Below are 15,153 nucleotides of genomic sequence, written 5' to 3' on the forward strand. Positions count from 1 at the left end.
GTGGTGTCTCTTCTCCAGTAAGAATGGAAAAGGTTGTGCTAGAATACGTCACTCAGAGAAACCTCCTTGCAGATGTTGGAGGGGCACACTCGATTGCCTCTAATTGCCCCCCCCCCTAAGGACCCCCCTAAGCCCAAAGATGTGCTCGCTGAGTTGTTCGGGGGCCCGAGGGTGGGTTCATTGCTCTATGCAATGTGCATAAAAAAGGCGAATCAGTGACGGGATCCCGTGCATGATCGAGGCAGTTGACTGCTTCTTGTTGGCTCGGTCGCGTCTATCCGGGTACAGGCTCGAAGAGAAACCTGATTTGGGATGCTATGAAGAGAATAATACAAGCTAGTAACTGGTAGTTATAAAGGGTGTTATAGATAAGAAACTGGTCCATATACTACTACTGGAGTAAGACTTTATGTTAGGCGCTTATCGAACCAAACTTAATATACAGTCAACCACCTTGTACTCCGTAGGCTTGTATCAGGATTCGTCAAATAACGTGCTCAGTAGTCAGTTTAATACGGAATACGGGAGAGTATTTCTTCTGTATCGATGCAGGAGCAAGCCAAGCTGAGCAGTGGAGAACGGAGACCCCGTTGTACGTGGTGTATCCGTACCCAGGTGCAACGTAATTACGACGGGTCCCCTGGGCCCCAGTTCTTTTCTCGCTCTCTTCCTCTCCCCGACAACCCTCAATCTCCCAATTACCCAAGCCACCGACTTCCCACCTTCAGCCCCAGCTCTTCAACAACAACAACAACAACAACACTTCCACCACCCACCCCCATCGACAATCTCTCCTCTTCAGTACACCAATTTCTCGCCTGTACTGTCTTCGCTCTTCCGAAACGCTCGAGCCTCTCCGTGAACCCGATCATGTTTATCCGTTGAAAACCTTCCATCTTGCCACGCCTTGGCTTGGCCGCCATCTCCGGCTTGGGATTATCTCTTCTTTCGACACAAGTCGTCCAACCTCACCTGGTTCCTCTGCCCCTTCCTCTCGTTCTGTTCCGCTGGCACGCGGTCTGGTTCTCAACCTTTCTACCCCTCCACCAATAAGGACCATTGCCGTCAGTTCGGGTTGCCGGCCCACGCAGAGCTCACGTCACCCCCGTGTCCCTAAGAATCATCTCGACGCTCTTGCACCGCCAGCACAAAGGCAATCATGCCGTCTTTCTCGAGCGACTCCTACCAGACAGCTACGGCGACCACTACAACGACCCATCCCCCTCGCTCGTTCGACTCTTCGCACCGCAAGTCTCATGACAAAAGCTCCGTTGGAAACACCTTTCTGTGGACCAACTGGCCTAACGGCGACACCAATCACGAAATCCACCAGAACGACCGCCCAGTGATCACCAATCTGAAGAACGGTAGCGCATATTCCCTGAATGGCACCCGGTCTAGCATCGGCTCCTATACGCGCGACCTGCCGCACTCCAAAGACGGCAGTATGAACTCGTTAGGCAATGGCTCGATCAGGGATCCCCGAGACTCTGGCCGGCCATCGGCCATGTTGGATCGGAAACCATCGGACGCTGGGCCTGGAGCGGGCTCTGCGATAGCCCCGGCTTCAAATCAACAGGTCAATGGCGGCACTACGAGCTGGAGCCACCGGTCCGCCCCGGCGAAGACGATGGTCAATGGCGACTCTCACCGCCCCTCTGCAGACGAACACTCTATCACAGATCGGGCTACTAGCCCATCGACCTCGTTGCTGCAGATTCCTAATTCTGATGACACAGGTCGTCACTCCCCAGACCCGGATCGTTTGACCCCGGGACCAAAACCCAGCCACCACCGCTACTCCTCCCCTCCCGCTCCCTCCTCTCCTGACACCACCCCCATGCCAGAATCACAGCAGTCTAGTATGCGCCATCGACATTCGCTACAAGTTCCAAGGGCCCCTAGTGGTCGACGGAACAGCCGAGACCAAGGCGATGATACTGCCTACGCTACCGGCCGACTTTCCCCCACCTCAGCCGGACCGCGCCGCACATCATTCAGCCTAATTCGACGCACAACAAGAACACAGTCAGAACCTGTGGATGAGACAGTACCAGACGAGGAAGCCGCACGCTGGGCGGAAGCTATCAAACAAAAACGAGCATCACGGCGACGGCGCGAGGACGATGATGACGATCGAGTGATTGTCGGAACCAAAGTTGACCAGAACCACGTCAACTATGTCACTGCATACAACATGTTGACGGGTATTCGGTTTACTGTCTCTCGAATCAATGCGAAGATGGACCGGGAATTGACCCCCGCAGACTTTGAAGCTAAACACAAGTTCTCCTTTGATATGTATGGCAATGCCCTTTGCACATTCTGTGATCCTATCCGTCGATTTGCATGACTGACTCCCAACAGCACCGGCAACGAACTGATCCCCTCCGCCAAATACGACTTCAAATTCAAGGACTATGCGCCATGGGTGTTCCGTCACCTGCGCGCAAAGTTCAACCTCGATCCCGCCGACTACCTGATGTCTCTCACCAGCAAGTATATCTTGTCCGAACTGGGCTCTCCTGGCAAGAGTGGCAGTTTCTTCTACTTCTCACGTGACTACAAGTACATCATCAAGACCATCCACCATTCCGAGCACAAGCTTCTGCGGAAGATCTTGCCACTGTACTACAAGCACGTGCAAGATAATCCCAACACCTTGATCTCGCAGTTCTACGGTCTGCACCGAGTTAAGATGGCATACGGCCGCAAGATTCACTTCGTCGTCATGAACAACCTCTTCCCGCCACACCGCGATATCCACCAAACGTTCGACCTGAAAGGCTCAACAATTGGCCGTGATTTGCAGGAGTCTGATCTGGAGAAAAATCCGCGGGCGACGATGAAGGATCTGAACTGGTTGCGAAGGAATCGTCATCTGCAGTGTGGACCCGAAAGGCGATTCGACTTTATCGAGCAATTGACCAAGGACGTGGAACTGCTCAAGAAGCTCAAGATCATGGACTATTCGCTACTTGTTGGTATCCATGACCTGGAGCGCGGCAACGAAGAGAAGCTCCGTGACAAGACGCTTCAAGTATTTCAACCAGGTGGCGATCGTGAAGAAGAGGCCAAGGGTAACATGCTGATGCGGACGCCGTCGAAACTCGAGAACGAACGCAAGGCCCGTGAACTACGCATGTTGATCAAGCGTGAGCGACCAGTACCCTTGGATAAAGCCGCGGCAAAGATGCCCGAAGAGGTTCTAGACTCGCGGAAAAAGAATCTGAAATTTTACTCTGACGACGGCGGGTTCCGCGCCACCCATGAGGATGGCACCTTTGGCGACGAGATTTACTACCTCGGCATCATTGACTGTCTTACGCACTACGGTATGGTCAAGAAGATCGAGAACTTTTTCAAGGGCCTTTCCCACGATCGGACGCAAATCTCCCCCATTCCGCCAGAGAGCTATGGAGATCGGTTCGTGAACTTTGTCAAGGGCATCACCATGTCAAAGGAAGAGGCCGAGCGGCGACGTGAGTCGCAGGCCTCTGCTGCGGCGTTGAACGAGAAGCGCCAGTCCCGGTCGTCCTCTGTCGAGCGCACAATGCAGGCAGCCGAGAAGGAGGCAGCGAAGGATGTGTCTGTTACTCACCCTCGCACCCTGGCCACAGTGTGGGATCCTGCAGATGCAGCCGGTCCAGGCCCAACCTCTACTCTACCCATCGTTGATGAAGCTGGCGAAGCTAGCAGCGTCGGCGGCCACAGCTCGCACAGCCGACAGGGCCGTCGCTTGTCTGATAAGGAACTTCCTCCTGTGCCAACAGACGAGCGCTTGCCAACCTCTACCAAGGGCAAGGAAATTGATCGGGGCGAAGACTACCTTGCGAACAAGCGCCAGCGGTAATCATCTTGTAATCATCTTCCCCGAGCGTTGTCCCTTGTCTCGTGAGGTGTCGGCGATCCTGTCCCGCAAGCGATGCATTCCATGTCTTTCCGTCTACCCATCTTGTTTTTGTTTTCCATTCAGCGAGATATCCCCATGTTGCTCGATAGACCTGTTGTGTTTTCCCCATTCCCGTCTTCAAAACCCGTCTCCTCTAGGGCTGCATGAGTCTTGTGCGGACTTTTATTCTCTCTACCTTGTTTCTGCTTGTCCATGCTCTCCTCTGCTCTGCTCTCTCGATTGATCTACCTGCAACCAGTGCGTTTCCATCGAAACCGCTGATGTTCACGAGTGACGACTGTATATTTCCTGTTGTTGAGCGTCTCTCATCCCCGTCTGTCTATCCCGTGTTATCCTTGTTATACGGTTTTCATCCTGCACCGAGTGGAGCGAAGCGATATAAAACAAGACACAAGATAAACTTGTTTCTTCGTTTTGTGGTATCTTCTGTCCACTTCGACTGTCCCCCTTGCCCGGGCACTTGCATTATCACCATATCTCTTGCTTTGACTCCAAGATTCATTCACCTCTGTACCACCAACGAAACCAACCCACTGTCATTGTCATGGATTGTGTCCGAACTAACCCGGCCCTTTCTATCCACCACGTTTCCTCTCTCTATATATCAGCCCACAGTCGCTGTCACGTCTTTCCTATCTCATTTTCCTTACTCTTGTCTTCTCTTGTCTTGTCTTGTTCTTTTCGAATTGCAATTCAGCATTTTCAAGTTTCAAGTCTCAACTTGACTCTCCCCGTCTTTCTCTTCCACTCTAGCCCCTCGAGGCGAAATCTCGCTGCTATTGCGGCCTTCTTTTTTCTTTCTTTTTCTTATCTAGTCTCGTCCATGGACTGCTACACATATGGATCCCATTTCTCTCCTTCATTTTTCTTCCTGTTTTTTCTCTCTTTTTCGAACCCTCCATTCTAAGTGGAAGGGGGGTTTCTTTTTCTTTTTCGTATTATTCTTTGCTTTATGTTATTCGTGAGAATCACTCCATACATACCATACCCCTGTACCAATCACCAATCACAATACCACTTTGTCATGGCTAGTTCTTGACTTTGTTTTTTGCTTGAATTAGCTTCTCCTCGTCCTTGTTTCTGTGGCTGCCCTTATTTCTGTTCCTGTTCTTGATGTTAAGCAAACCCGCTTAACACCAAAACACCCACCTTGGTTTTCCATATTTGTGCTCTAGAGAATTGTTCGTGGTGAGATGGCTGTGCTTGTTCTTGGTCCACTCGAGAGACAGAGAGAGATTGGTTTAGCATGATATTAGATTTGAACGTGGGTGCGTTTACGCTTCTTGGGGTTGTTTTTTGCTATTTCTTTTGGCCGATTTGTAATTGTGAATTGGTTGTAGTTGTGCACGAGTGTATGAGTTTGTAGCGGGGACTCGGAGTGTGTAGGGTGATTTGACTTGTTCACTGGAGATTGTCTCGGAGAGTTGCCAAGGTGGAATTCGAGTCATACTCGCGTGAATTTGTAGATGCAGTTCCATCTGAATCAAACATAAGCGATGAGATTGTATCAGCTTCGAGGTTATTCATATCCAAGGGCGTAAAGCCTGGTGAATCAACCTCCGAGATAATTTGTTCAAGTACAGCAAGAATGGAAGTAGAGTTTAACACATGAAGAGAACGTGATATCCATTTCCCTAGATTCGAATATTTTAAAGTCCATCCTAGAAAAAGAAGCAGCTGAGTAGACGAAAAGATGAACGCCAGTCGTCCCTCCATGAACAATCGCCCGCCCAGAAACAACGCAAAGAAGAAAAGGGATCTCAAAGTTGACCGTAGTCGAACCGAGCTAGAACCGATGAGACACCCATAGCAGATAGCGAACAAAGCAGAAAGAATTCAGAGTGAAAACATGAAAACCGAACCCTGCTAGCTTCGCCAAAAACAAACGCCCGCACGCAAAAACCCGCAAAGAATGTTGACCAGAAAGCGAAAACCAGAAGGATGAATGGGTGAGTGAGTCCGAGAGAAACAGGTGATGCGAGGGGATGGGGAGGCAACAACACAGTGAACTCTCGGTATTATGTCGTGACCGACAGCACTCACTCAGTCCGGCCCTGGGTGACCTTGGCCGCCTGGATGGCAGACATCTTCTGCAGCCAGCCCTGGGTAGGCTGAGGCTTCTTGACGGTGCGGAGGTCGTCAGTAGCGAAACCCGAGATACGCATATTGAAGTTGCGCTCCAGGACGAGCTGGATGTCGCGAATCTCGAGGGTCGAGGAGGGACGCAGCTTGGCCAAGCGGCAGGCCTGGGTGATCACGTCGTCGACGAAGTCATCGGCCATCTGGAGCATGAACTGTGGATGAAGGTAAGCCTTTGTTTCCTTTTGGAGTTGCTCTCACCTCAGGCTCGGCTGAGTGTCATTCTTACCTCCTCTGCATCGGGAGTCAGGTTCTCGCCCTCACCACCGCCGGTGACCTGGCGGACAAGGATGTCAAGCATCTTCTTGCTGAGAACATGCTGACCTTCTCCCTCGAGGACGTAACCGGGATGCTTCTGGATGGCTGGCTGGCCCATAACACCCATCTGGTTGTGACTAGGGCCACCAGAGAAGGTGGGGCGTGAGCCAGGCATGGGGACCGGTTCCGGGGTCGAGACGTTCAGATTCTTGGGGATGACCATGTTGATGCTGCGGTTGGGAGTGTCTGTTGAACGATTGGCCAGGTAGCCGGTAGGGTGAGTTTGCTGGTTGTTTGCGGCCTGGTTGACTTGTTGGTTTTGCTGCTGACCTTGATTGCTGGTGTTGTAGTTGGCAGCTTGCTGCATCGCCGCCTGTTGTGAGAGAGGCCGAGGAGGGCCTTGGTTCATCGGCTGTGGTGGTCCAGTTGGGGTGGGCGTGGATCCGTCCGGGTTGGGAGTTTGGCTAAAGCTCACTTGCGCTCCTGGTGTGCCCTGTTGCGATGGTGGTTGTGGTCGCTGGATTGGAGGTTGCGCATTGGAAGGTGCGGGTGTCGCACCTGCCGGGGATGCGGAGGGTACCTGCCCTGGTTGTGAGGTCGAGGGCGACATTACTTGCCCTGCCTGGTTACGAGCCGCATTTACAGCCGAGTTGATGGTGTGGGGAGCTGGGGTTGGAGCCTGGCCAGGCATCGCGTTTGTTGCGACACCGGCCTGGTTTGGAGGTGCGGCTTGCGGCGCAGGCACATTTGGTGCTGCTCCTACAGGAGCTGTAGGCTGCTGTGGTTGAGGTGCGCCTGTCATCTGTCCTTGTTGACTCATTGGCTGACCAGGTTGAGATTGTGCCTTGAAGCTTTCCTGCTGTTCCTTGAATTTAGTCAGGAAGTCACTACCTTCCCGGAAAAGCTTCTCGGCCGCTAGCTGGCGGTTCTTAAACTCCTGCATCTCTTCCTGTGTCATGTTGCCTTGACCCTGTCGCTGCGCAAACTGCTGGCGCAGGTCTGTGATTCGAGCCCGACCGACCTCCTGCTTCTGAAGCGCGATACCATATCGAAGACGAGCCTCGGGGATCCAGTTTTGGACCTGCTCTTGGGTCACGTTCGGAGGGAGGTAAAAGTTCAGCGCGCTGACTTTTGCTTGGATCTGGGGGAGTAGCTGGGTGAGGTTTTGAGGGTTGTTGGACTGGGTACGCTGAACCGGCTGACCCTGCTGGGGCTGGCCTTGTTGCTGTTGTTGCTGTTGCGCCGCGGCGGCGGCAGCTTGATGCTGCTGGAGCGCCTGCTGACGGTTCTGCTGGAACATCCGCATGCCCTTCATCAGGTTTTGTGATAGCTGCGATAGCTTGACATGCGCTGTCTGGTATTCATGGCTCTGTGGATCGCGGGTGTTGAGGGCCTCCCATAGGTTGCGCACCAGCTGCGTGTGCTGGGCCTTTTGCTGGTCATTCAGGTGGGGGAGCTTTTGGACTTGATCGGTTCGAATCAGGTTGGAATGCTGCTGTGGTTGCGCCATGGGCTGCTGCGGCGGCGCCTGCTGCTGCTGGCCTGGCTGGCCCTGAGCACCATCCATATTGACGACCACAGAGACGGGCTTGGAAAGCGGCACGAAGGTAGGCGAGATGGATCGTGGAAGGGAGGGCTGGTGCGGTTTGATCGGATTATTCGCCCGAGGGATGTAGACAGTCCGATAATATACCCTTTTTCACCGCACAAAAAGGTCGGACGAAGCCTAGATGATGGGGACTGACGGCAGGGTGGAATTTGGCCTGGAGAGATGAGGTCGGGAGGCAGTCTTGGCATCCGCCCGACTCATCCAATGTCGCGACGGTGCATTCGGTAGATACTCGTTTTCTCCTGAACGTTCCGTGACGGAACATGAATTACTACGCATGAAGATGAGACAATATGATTAGTTGCTTGCTATTAGCTCCAATTGGTAGGACACATGGCAAGAATTTGTTTGATTTTCCACCAGGTAGGGCCGCCAACCCTATACAAAATGTTTCCGTACTCAAAGACTGTACCAGAATCCGGCGGAAAGAAGCACCACAGTGCATGAACTAGTCAATCATGATGAGAATTACTACTTCTAAGTAAAAACGCTGCATTATAGTAGGCTGTGCACTAAATGATGTAGATGCAAGCTTATAGGGTTATTCCTCGGGGCAGCATTGTTGCATCTTGGTTCAGCTTAATACTTATTATCAACCGAGTGTGATTACTAGGGGATTTGTATTTGTAAATAGACCAAGAAAATACACCTTGGCAGAGAATGTTTGCATTGCATTCATCAAGAATATCATAAAGTCAAATCAGTATGCCTAGTACAAAGGCTGTTCGAGGTCATCATCGAACTCATCGACAGAGGGTATCTTATTTGGCACGCTGCTGGATAGCAGAACATCCAGGCCCCCAAACACTTGCACAAAGTAGTCCACAATCAAGTTCACGGAGACTAAGCTGGAATGGACGGGGCTCGTGTTTCTCAAGAAGGCCCGACGCTGTATTGGGGGGGGGGGGGGTCGATCATTCCCCTGGCCATCATCGAAGCGAGCTGGTGAACACAAGGGCGAGTGCAGCCAAGCCCCCATGTGGCAAGAGTGTTATGAGGAGAAGCTGGTGATTCTTTCTCTGGGAACTCCGAAACACGACAAGATCATTTGATCGGCATACATCCTCCTCTGGGATGGCCCCTAATCGACTTTGCCCATTCCATCTCCAGATGTTAGTATTCGGGGAGTGACTGATGGACCAGAGACTGGAAAGATTTTTTCAATGGAGAAAAATTAAGCTCCACTTCAGCCCATGAGTCGTCCAAGATCGCGGTCCATTCCCGTGACTCGAGCCTCTAGCGTGCGTTTCCTCCGCTCGAGTTCTCTGATTTCAGCCAATTCACGTTCAATGTCCTCATCGGTAACATCCGGAGTATTGGGCTGTGAGACTGGCGCAGGGGCATAGTCATCCTCATTATCTCCATAAGAGCGGCGCATCTGCTCCAGCTCGGCGGTACTGGCAGCAACACGATCTTCTAACTGCGCAATCGATTCGGCGATCATTTCATGGCGGTAGCGTAAGCTAGCAATTTTCTCCTGTGCACCCGCAACGGGACTATCAATCGGTTAGGGCGGGGTTTTTCGAATGTTGTACAGCAGACTTACTAGACATTGCATAGAATCTCTGCTCCGCGAAGCAAGACTTCAATGTTGACTTCTCCTCGTGGCCCCCGAGTGGATGTACCTGCCGACCGCTTGATTTCATCCATCATATCAGAGCCCAAGACTCGAGCGACGGCGGACTGGTTGCGGTTGTTCCGGGCGGAGTAGATACGACTGGCCATAGATTCGGTCTCGGGCTCTGCAGGGAATGTCGTCCCGCGCCGGGTGGCACGCCGCTGTGCGCCTTGAGCCTTTGTCGAAGGATCGACTTGGAACAGTGCTCTTTCATGGACCTCGGTATCGCGAATCAAGGCGGTGATGTCGTGCGAGCCTAGTAGCGCGTTCGTGAAGATGCGGGGCGGAGGGAATCTGGGTGAAATTGTTCTGTGAGCTAACGGACAGGGTTCTATTCAAAGGGCAGCAAGTACGGACGGTAGTTCAGAAATAGCCCTTGATGAAAGAGCAATCTGCTCTAAGTGGGAGTCAAGTAGCGGCATGGTGGTGTGATGATGATGATGATGATGATGTTGTTGTTGTTGTTGTTGTAATCGCCAGTCGCCGTAGTCCCGTAGTCCCGCGGGCTGTTTTGGCTCTGTTGACGGAGCTCCGTTTCTGCCTCAGGCACAAAGACGATGCGCCAACGATGGCAACAAACCGCTTGGATTGATGACGCTTTCAACAAATCCCGGTATCTTGTTCCTTTTGCGGTAGTTCAACTTCTAGCTATTCTTAACTTGCTCAAGCAGTGCTGCTATTCCATATTCTTCAACACTGCTGTTCGCTAGGACCCCGTCGGAGAAGTTGCCAGTTGCCATTCCACTCTGCTGTAAGCTTCCCCTGACTAAGCACTCCTCTGGTGTCTTGCGCCCGTCCTCGTCTCTTGACATCACATCACCCATCCACTTCATCAATCAGCCGCCCTGCCTGTTTTACCCCCATCATTTCCCTGTTCCTAGGAGTTCGGTCCGTCGAAACTTGCCCTTCTGCTTTTCATCGTCGTTTCGTGCTCTATACGACTCGTCCCCCCTACCTTCTCGAAGCTTCGGTGCTTGCTCAGCTGAGCTCTTAACAGCTTGGGAAAGATGCCTGCTGAGAGGCGTTCTCTACGATCAAACAACAAGTCCGATACCTCTTCATCTGCTAACGGTGAAAAGGCAAGCTCGAACTCCCAGAGCTCCAGTGCTAAAGACAAAGCCGCACCCACGACCCGTGCCGCCGCCAACAAGGCCAAGTCGGCCCCGGCAAAGAAAGGCGCCGCCAAGGGCGCATCGAATAACGGAATGGGGGAAGAAGATCAGTCCCACGTGAACGGATCGAAGTCGACAGAGAATGGAGTGAATGGTTCCGAGGATGTTGAGATGGGCGAGGATACGGCAGGTGCGCCTACATCCTCCTTCAACTCGAGTAAGGACCGGCATGGTAACGAGAAGATGACTGTTGTAGTGCCGCCGACCAAGGGCTCCAGATCATCCGGCAAGCCCGGTCAGGACAAGGAGGAGGACGTGACGATGGAGGGTGCAGAGGACGATGATGCGGAGAAGGCCGAGCCTGAGGTTGACCCAACGACCAAGGCTATCCAAGGTTGGTTCGACCCGTTCATGCTCCTCAATGAAGGGAGAGCACACTTTTTCCAAGTATACACTTGCTAATTGTGAATCCCCTACTTTTTTTTGCCGTGATTACAGACATCAAGACCAACTTCACCCTGCTCGAGCGAGCCGTCGCCCACTTCGATCCCCGATTTACCCTTCGCGTCCTACGGTCGATATCGTCGATGCGGAAATACATCACCCCCGAGGTCCTCGCCGAGGTGATTGTGGACACATACCAGGCTTCTGATCCGGCGGCTGTATTCCTGCTCGGTGCCATTAACCAGCCGAGTGCCTTTGAGAACGCCCCTGCGATGGAGGTGGACTCGGAGAAGGCCAAGGCTGCACCCAAGGAGGTTCTGCCCGAGGTTGACACATACCTGTCTATCTTGGTGCAGATCTATCTGTTTGATCAACGACAAATCCAGAAGGGTGCCAAGTTCTCGACCGAGCTGATCGAGCGCCTACGCACTGTTAACCGCCGGACATTGGACTCTCTTGCAGCTCGTGTGTACTTTTATTACTCTCTCTTCTTCGAGCAGATTGCTCCACTTCCCCCCTCGCCTGCAGCTACCGTGACTACCATCCGACAGCCATTGCTGGCTGCACTGAGGACTGCTGTCCTGCGGAAGGATGTTGACACTCAGGCCACTGTCATGACTCTGCTTCTCCGCAACTACCTGTCCACCTCCCACATCACCCAGGCTGATCTCTTGATCTCACACAACCGCTTCCCGGCTGCCGCATCCAACAACCAGATTGCCCGCTACCTATACTATCTTGGTCGGATCCGTGCCATTCAGCTGCAGTACACCGAGGCTCACAGCCACCTGATTGGTGCTACCCGCAAGTCTCCTACCAGCAATGTCGCTCGTGGTTTCTACCAGGCCTCTCATAAGCTCCTTGTGGTGGTTGAGCTGCTGATGGGCGATATTCCTGACCGCGCAGTCTTCCGCCAACCGGCTCTGGAGAAGGCTATGCACCCATACTTCCTGCTCGCCCAGGCTGTCAGCGTTGGAGACCTGGATGGTTTCTTGAACATTGTCAACACCCACAGTTCGACCTTCCGCAAGGATGGTACCTACACTCTGATCCTTCGCCTGCGCCAGAACGTGATCAAGACTGGTATCCGCATGATGTCGTTGTCCTACTCTCGTATCTCCCTACGGGACATCTGTCTCCGCCTGGGTCTGGATAGCGAGGAGTCGGCCGAGTACATTGTGGCTAAGGCTATCCGTGATGGTGTCATCGAGGCCACGTTGGATCACGAGCATGGCTACATGAAGAGTAAGGAGGTTGGTGACATCTATGCCACCCGGGAACCGGGCGAGGCGTTCCACGAGCGCATTCGCGCTTGTCTGGCTCTCCACGATGAGAGTGTCAAGGTATGTACCGTCTTTGACCCAGGTGTTGCTCTCACTTTATGATTGCTAATCCGGACCCTTTTTCTTCCCCATAGGCTATGCGATTCCCGATGAACCAGCACCGTCTGGAGCTGAAGAGTGCTCAGGATGCTCGCGAGCGGGAGCGGGAGCTTGCCAAGGAGATCCAGGAAGGAGACATGGACGATGAGGATGCTGGCGGCGATTTCGATGCCATCTAAAGCAGGTGTGGTCATTGGTAATTGATACAGCATTTCTTTCCTCGTCGCGCTGGCCCCATGCATGGGTCTCTACCTTCGTAGTGGCCTTTCTTCTACTTATGTGTTAATCGTGTGCGATCTCGCTCTTCTTATTTCTGGTGGATGTGTACGAGGGAGGGGAATGTGCGGGACCGAGACGGCCGGCGCGATATTTTCCGTGTCTTTTATACTGGAATTATTCTCTTTTTCATTTCCATAAGACCTTGTGTTTTGTCTGAGTTGTTCTTCTGCGGAGCATTTATGGTAGACCCGGATGGGGTGATTGTTCCTTATAGAAATATAGGAATATGTTTGGTGTTATTTCCGGAGAATACATAGTATCCGATCCGCTCCGCCCAGTTGCTTGCTGATTCTATGATGTTCAGTGTGTACATAATTGGGGAAGGACATACATCATCAGGAGTGAATCTTGCTTCGCATATACTGCTCTTTTTGCACTTGGACTTCTTTCATACGAGTCCAGACCATCTGAATGACTTATCTGTTTTGAAACTGATGAGGAGGTATATACTGACTCGACTAGCGCCATAAGAGACCAGGATTCTACCTTGATAGTGCCAGTCCCTTATCAAGTTATCGCTGGGGTCTCGGAGCTGCAAGTCGGGGCTCGTGGTCCGTGCTGTCCCGAGCTCGAAATCTTCCCGCCCGCAAGATTGTTTCCTGCGGACCTCATACCTGCCTCAATCGATTTCCACCTACATTCAGATCTCTTAGATCCTCTGTCATATTTATGTTTTATTCTTGAGCCTATTGATTCGACTTTTTATACGAGATCCCTCCCGCCCTGAGCATGCGGGCTCGCACCCTTTCGGCCGCCGGCCTGACCATCACGCGGACTTCCTCAACCTCCGTGTGCTCGCAATGCCTTCGCGATGACCTCCGTTTGACCCAGGCCCTCATCCAATCTCGCAAATATCACCCTAGTCGCCGACAAGATGTCTCCCCGTTCGGCGCCGCAGCCACCGCGGCCCAGGCTATCTTCAAGGGCCTGCCGAAAGCACCTCCAGGCGTCTCGGTCGACCCATTGCGAATCGTGGGCAAGGAATTGAAGTTTTTGAGTAGTAACATTCGCCAATTATTGGGATCGGGTCACCCAGCGTTAGACAGGGTGGCCAAATATTACACTCGCAGCGAGGGAAAGCATATGCGGCCATTGCTCGTTCTGCTCATGTCCCAAGCGACGGCTCTCGATCCTCGCAAAGACCTCACGAGGACTCCCAACACAAACCCCGTCGATATCTCTCTCAGTCCACTCGCCATCCTCGAGGATACAAACCCAGACACAGACCCTATCGTGCCCAAGTCCGCCGAGGCCCAAACCAGCTTTGATGGTGACGAGAACATCTTGCCGAACCAACGCCGGTTAGCTGAGATCACAGAACTTATCCATACTGCATCCCTCCTCCACGACGATGTCATTGATAATGCGGATTCCCGTCGCGGCAGCCCCTCGGCAAATATTGAGTTTGGAAATAAGATGGCGGTGTTGGCTGGTGATTTCCTTCTGGGCCGGGCGTCCGTGGCACTGGCTCGATTGCTGGATCCGCAAGTCATTGAGCTTATGGCAACTGTGATCAACAACTTGGTGCAGGGTGAGTTCATGCAGCTGAAGAACACTGCCAAGGACGAGGCCAAGCCTGAGTACACCAACAATACTGTGGAGTACTATCTACAGAAGACCTATTTGAAGACTGCTAGTCTGATTAGCAAGTCTTGCCGCTCTGCCGCAGTTCTGGGTTGCAGTGCCCCAGAGGTCGTTGAGGCTGCGTACGCCTATGGCCGCAATCTCGGCCTTGCATTCCAGTTGGTGGATGATATGTTGGATTATACTCTTACCGAGGCCGAGCTGGGCAAGCCTGCTGGTGCTGATTTGGAGTTGGGCCTGGCTACTGCTCCGCTATTGTTTGCGTGGAAGAGCAACCCTGAGTTGGGTCCTATGGTTGGCCGTAAGTTCTGTAGAGAAGGTGATGTTCAACGGGTAAGTAGTCTCGTCGTGTTTGCATGATTCGTGTTTCTTCAAAACATCTTGTACTAACTGCATCATAGGCTCGTGAGCTTGTCTACTACAGCAATGGCGTTGAGCAAACCCGTGCTCTGGCCCAGGACTATGCCGACAAGGCCGTGGCCGCCATCAGTGACTTCCCCGACAGCGATGCTAAGGCTGGACTGATCGAGATGGCCGAGAAGACCATGAAGCGACGGAAGTAACGAGGAAAATCTCTTGTACTATTGTAAACATATCTTTGCTTTTTCCGATTGTTGAAACCCCCTTTGTTCTGGTTACTTTCGACTTGAAAGTACCACGTGTATACCTACATTTTTTTTTTTAGATGCGCAGCTTTAGACCTAGATAGGAACGGCTGGGTATATTTGGAGTTCCAAATTATTCTGATCATTGATCTCATACTCTTGCAATTTGTATGGTAGTGGCTGCAGCTCTTTGAGTCTCCAAGTGTTCTG

At 52.4% G+C, this 15,153-nt stretch overlaps 5 protein-coding genes across 5 annotated transcripts; 3 read left to right on the forward strand and 2 right to left on the reverse strand.

The window, feature by feature from the left end:
• Positions 1-1,159: 1,159 nt before the first annotated feature.
• N7473_009096 (1-phosphatidylinositol-4-phosphate 5-kinase) lies at positions 1,160-3,853 on the forward strand (the record flags this gene model as incomplete). Its single annotated transcript, XM_057155035.1, has 2 exons — positions 1,160-2,301; positions 2,368-3,853. The coding sequence occupies 2 exons, from the start codon at positions 1,160-1,162 to the stop codon at positions 3,851-3,853; spliced, it is 2,628 nt and encodes an 875-aa protein (XP_057006165.1).
• Positions 3,854-5,952: 2,099 nt separating this feature from the next.
• On the reverse strand, positions 5,953-7,877 carry N7473_009097 (putative transcription initiation factor TFIID subunit 12; the record flags this gene model as incomplete). The annotated part of the gene is made up of 2 exons (XM_057155036.1): positions 5,953-6,207; positions 6,282-7,877. 2 exons carry the CDS (start codon positions 7,875-7,877, stop codon positions 5,953-5,955), a joined length of 1,851 nt encoding a protein of 616 aa, XP_057006166.1.
• Positions 7,878-8,568: 691 nt separating this feature from the next.
• N7473_009098 (uncharacterized protein) lies at positions 8,569-10,101 on the reverse strand. Its single transcript, XM_057155037.1, has 3 exons — positions 9,895-10,101; positions 9,466-9,831; positions 8,569-9,415 (listed from the first exon to the last, which is right to left on the reverse strand). Exons 1-3 carry the CDS (start codon positions 9,957-9,959, stop codon positions 9,106-9,108), a joined length of 741 nt encoding a protein of 246 aa, XP_057006167.1. The 5' UTR covers positions 9,960-10,101; the 3' UTR covers positions 8,569-9,105.
• A 443-nt stretch (positions 10,102-10,544) lies between these two features.
• Positions 10,545-12,654, forward strand: N7473_009099 (proteasome regulatory particle lid subunit RPN3; the record flags this gene model as incomplete). Its single annotated transcript, XM_057155038.1, has 3 exons — positions 10,545-11,043; positions 11,148-12,436; positions 12,511-12,654. The coding sequence occupies 3 exons, from the start codon at positions 10,545-10,547 to the stop codon at positions 12,652-12,654; spliced, it is 1,932 nt and encodes a 643-aa protein (XP_057006168.1).
• An 829-nt stretch (positions 12,655-13,483) lies between these two features.
• On the forward strand, positions 13,484-14,901 carry N7473_009100 (trans-hexaprenyltranstransferase; the record flags this gene model as incomplete). The annotated part of the gene is made up of 2 exons (XM_057155039.1): positions 13,484-14,671; positions 14,740-14,901. 2 exons carry the CDS (start codon positions 13,484-13,486, stop codon positions 14,899-14,901), a joined length of 1,350 nt encoding a protein of 449 aa, XP_057006169.1.
• Positions 14,902-15,153: the final 252 nt, after the last annotated feature.

Source organism: Penicillium subrubescens, assembly GCF_028828155.1.
Source record: "Penicillium subrubescens strain IBT 31985 chromosome Unknown utg000006l_segment0_segment0, whole genome shotgun sequence".
Taxonomy (NCBI): Eukaryota; Fungi; Ascomycota; class Eurotiomycetes; order Eurotiales; family Aspergillaceae; genus Penicillium; species Penicillium subrubescens.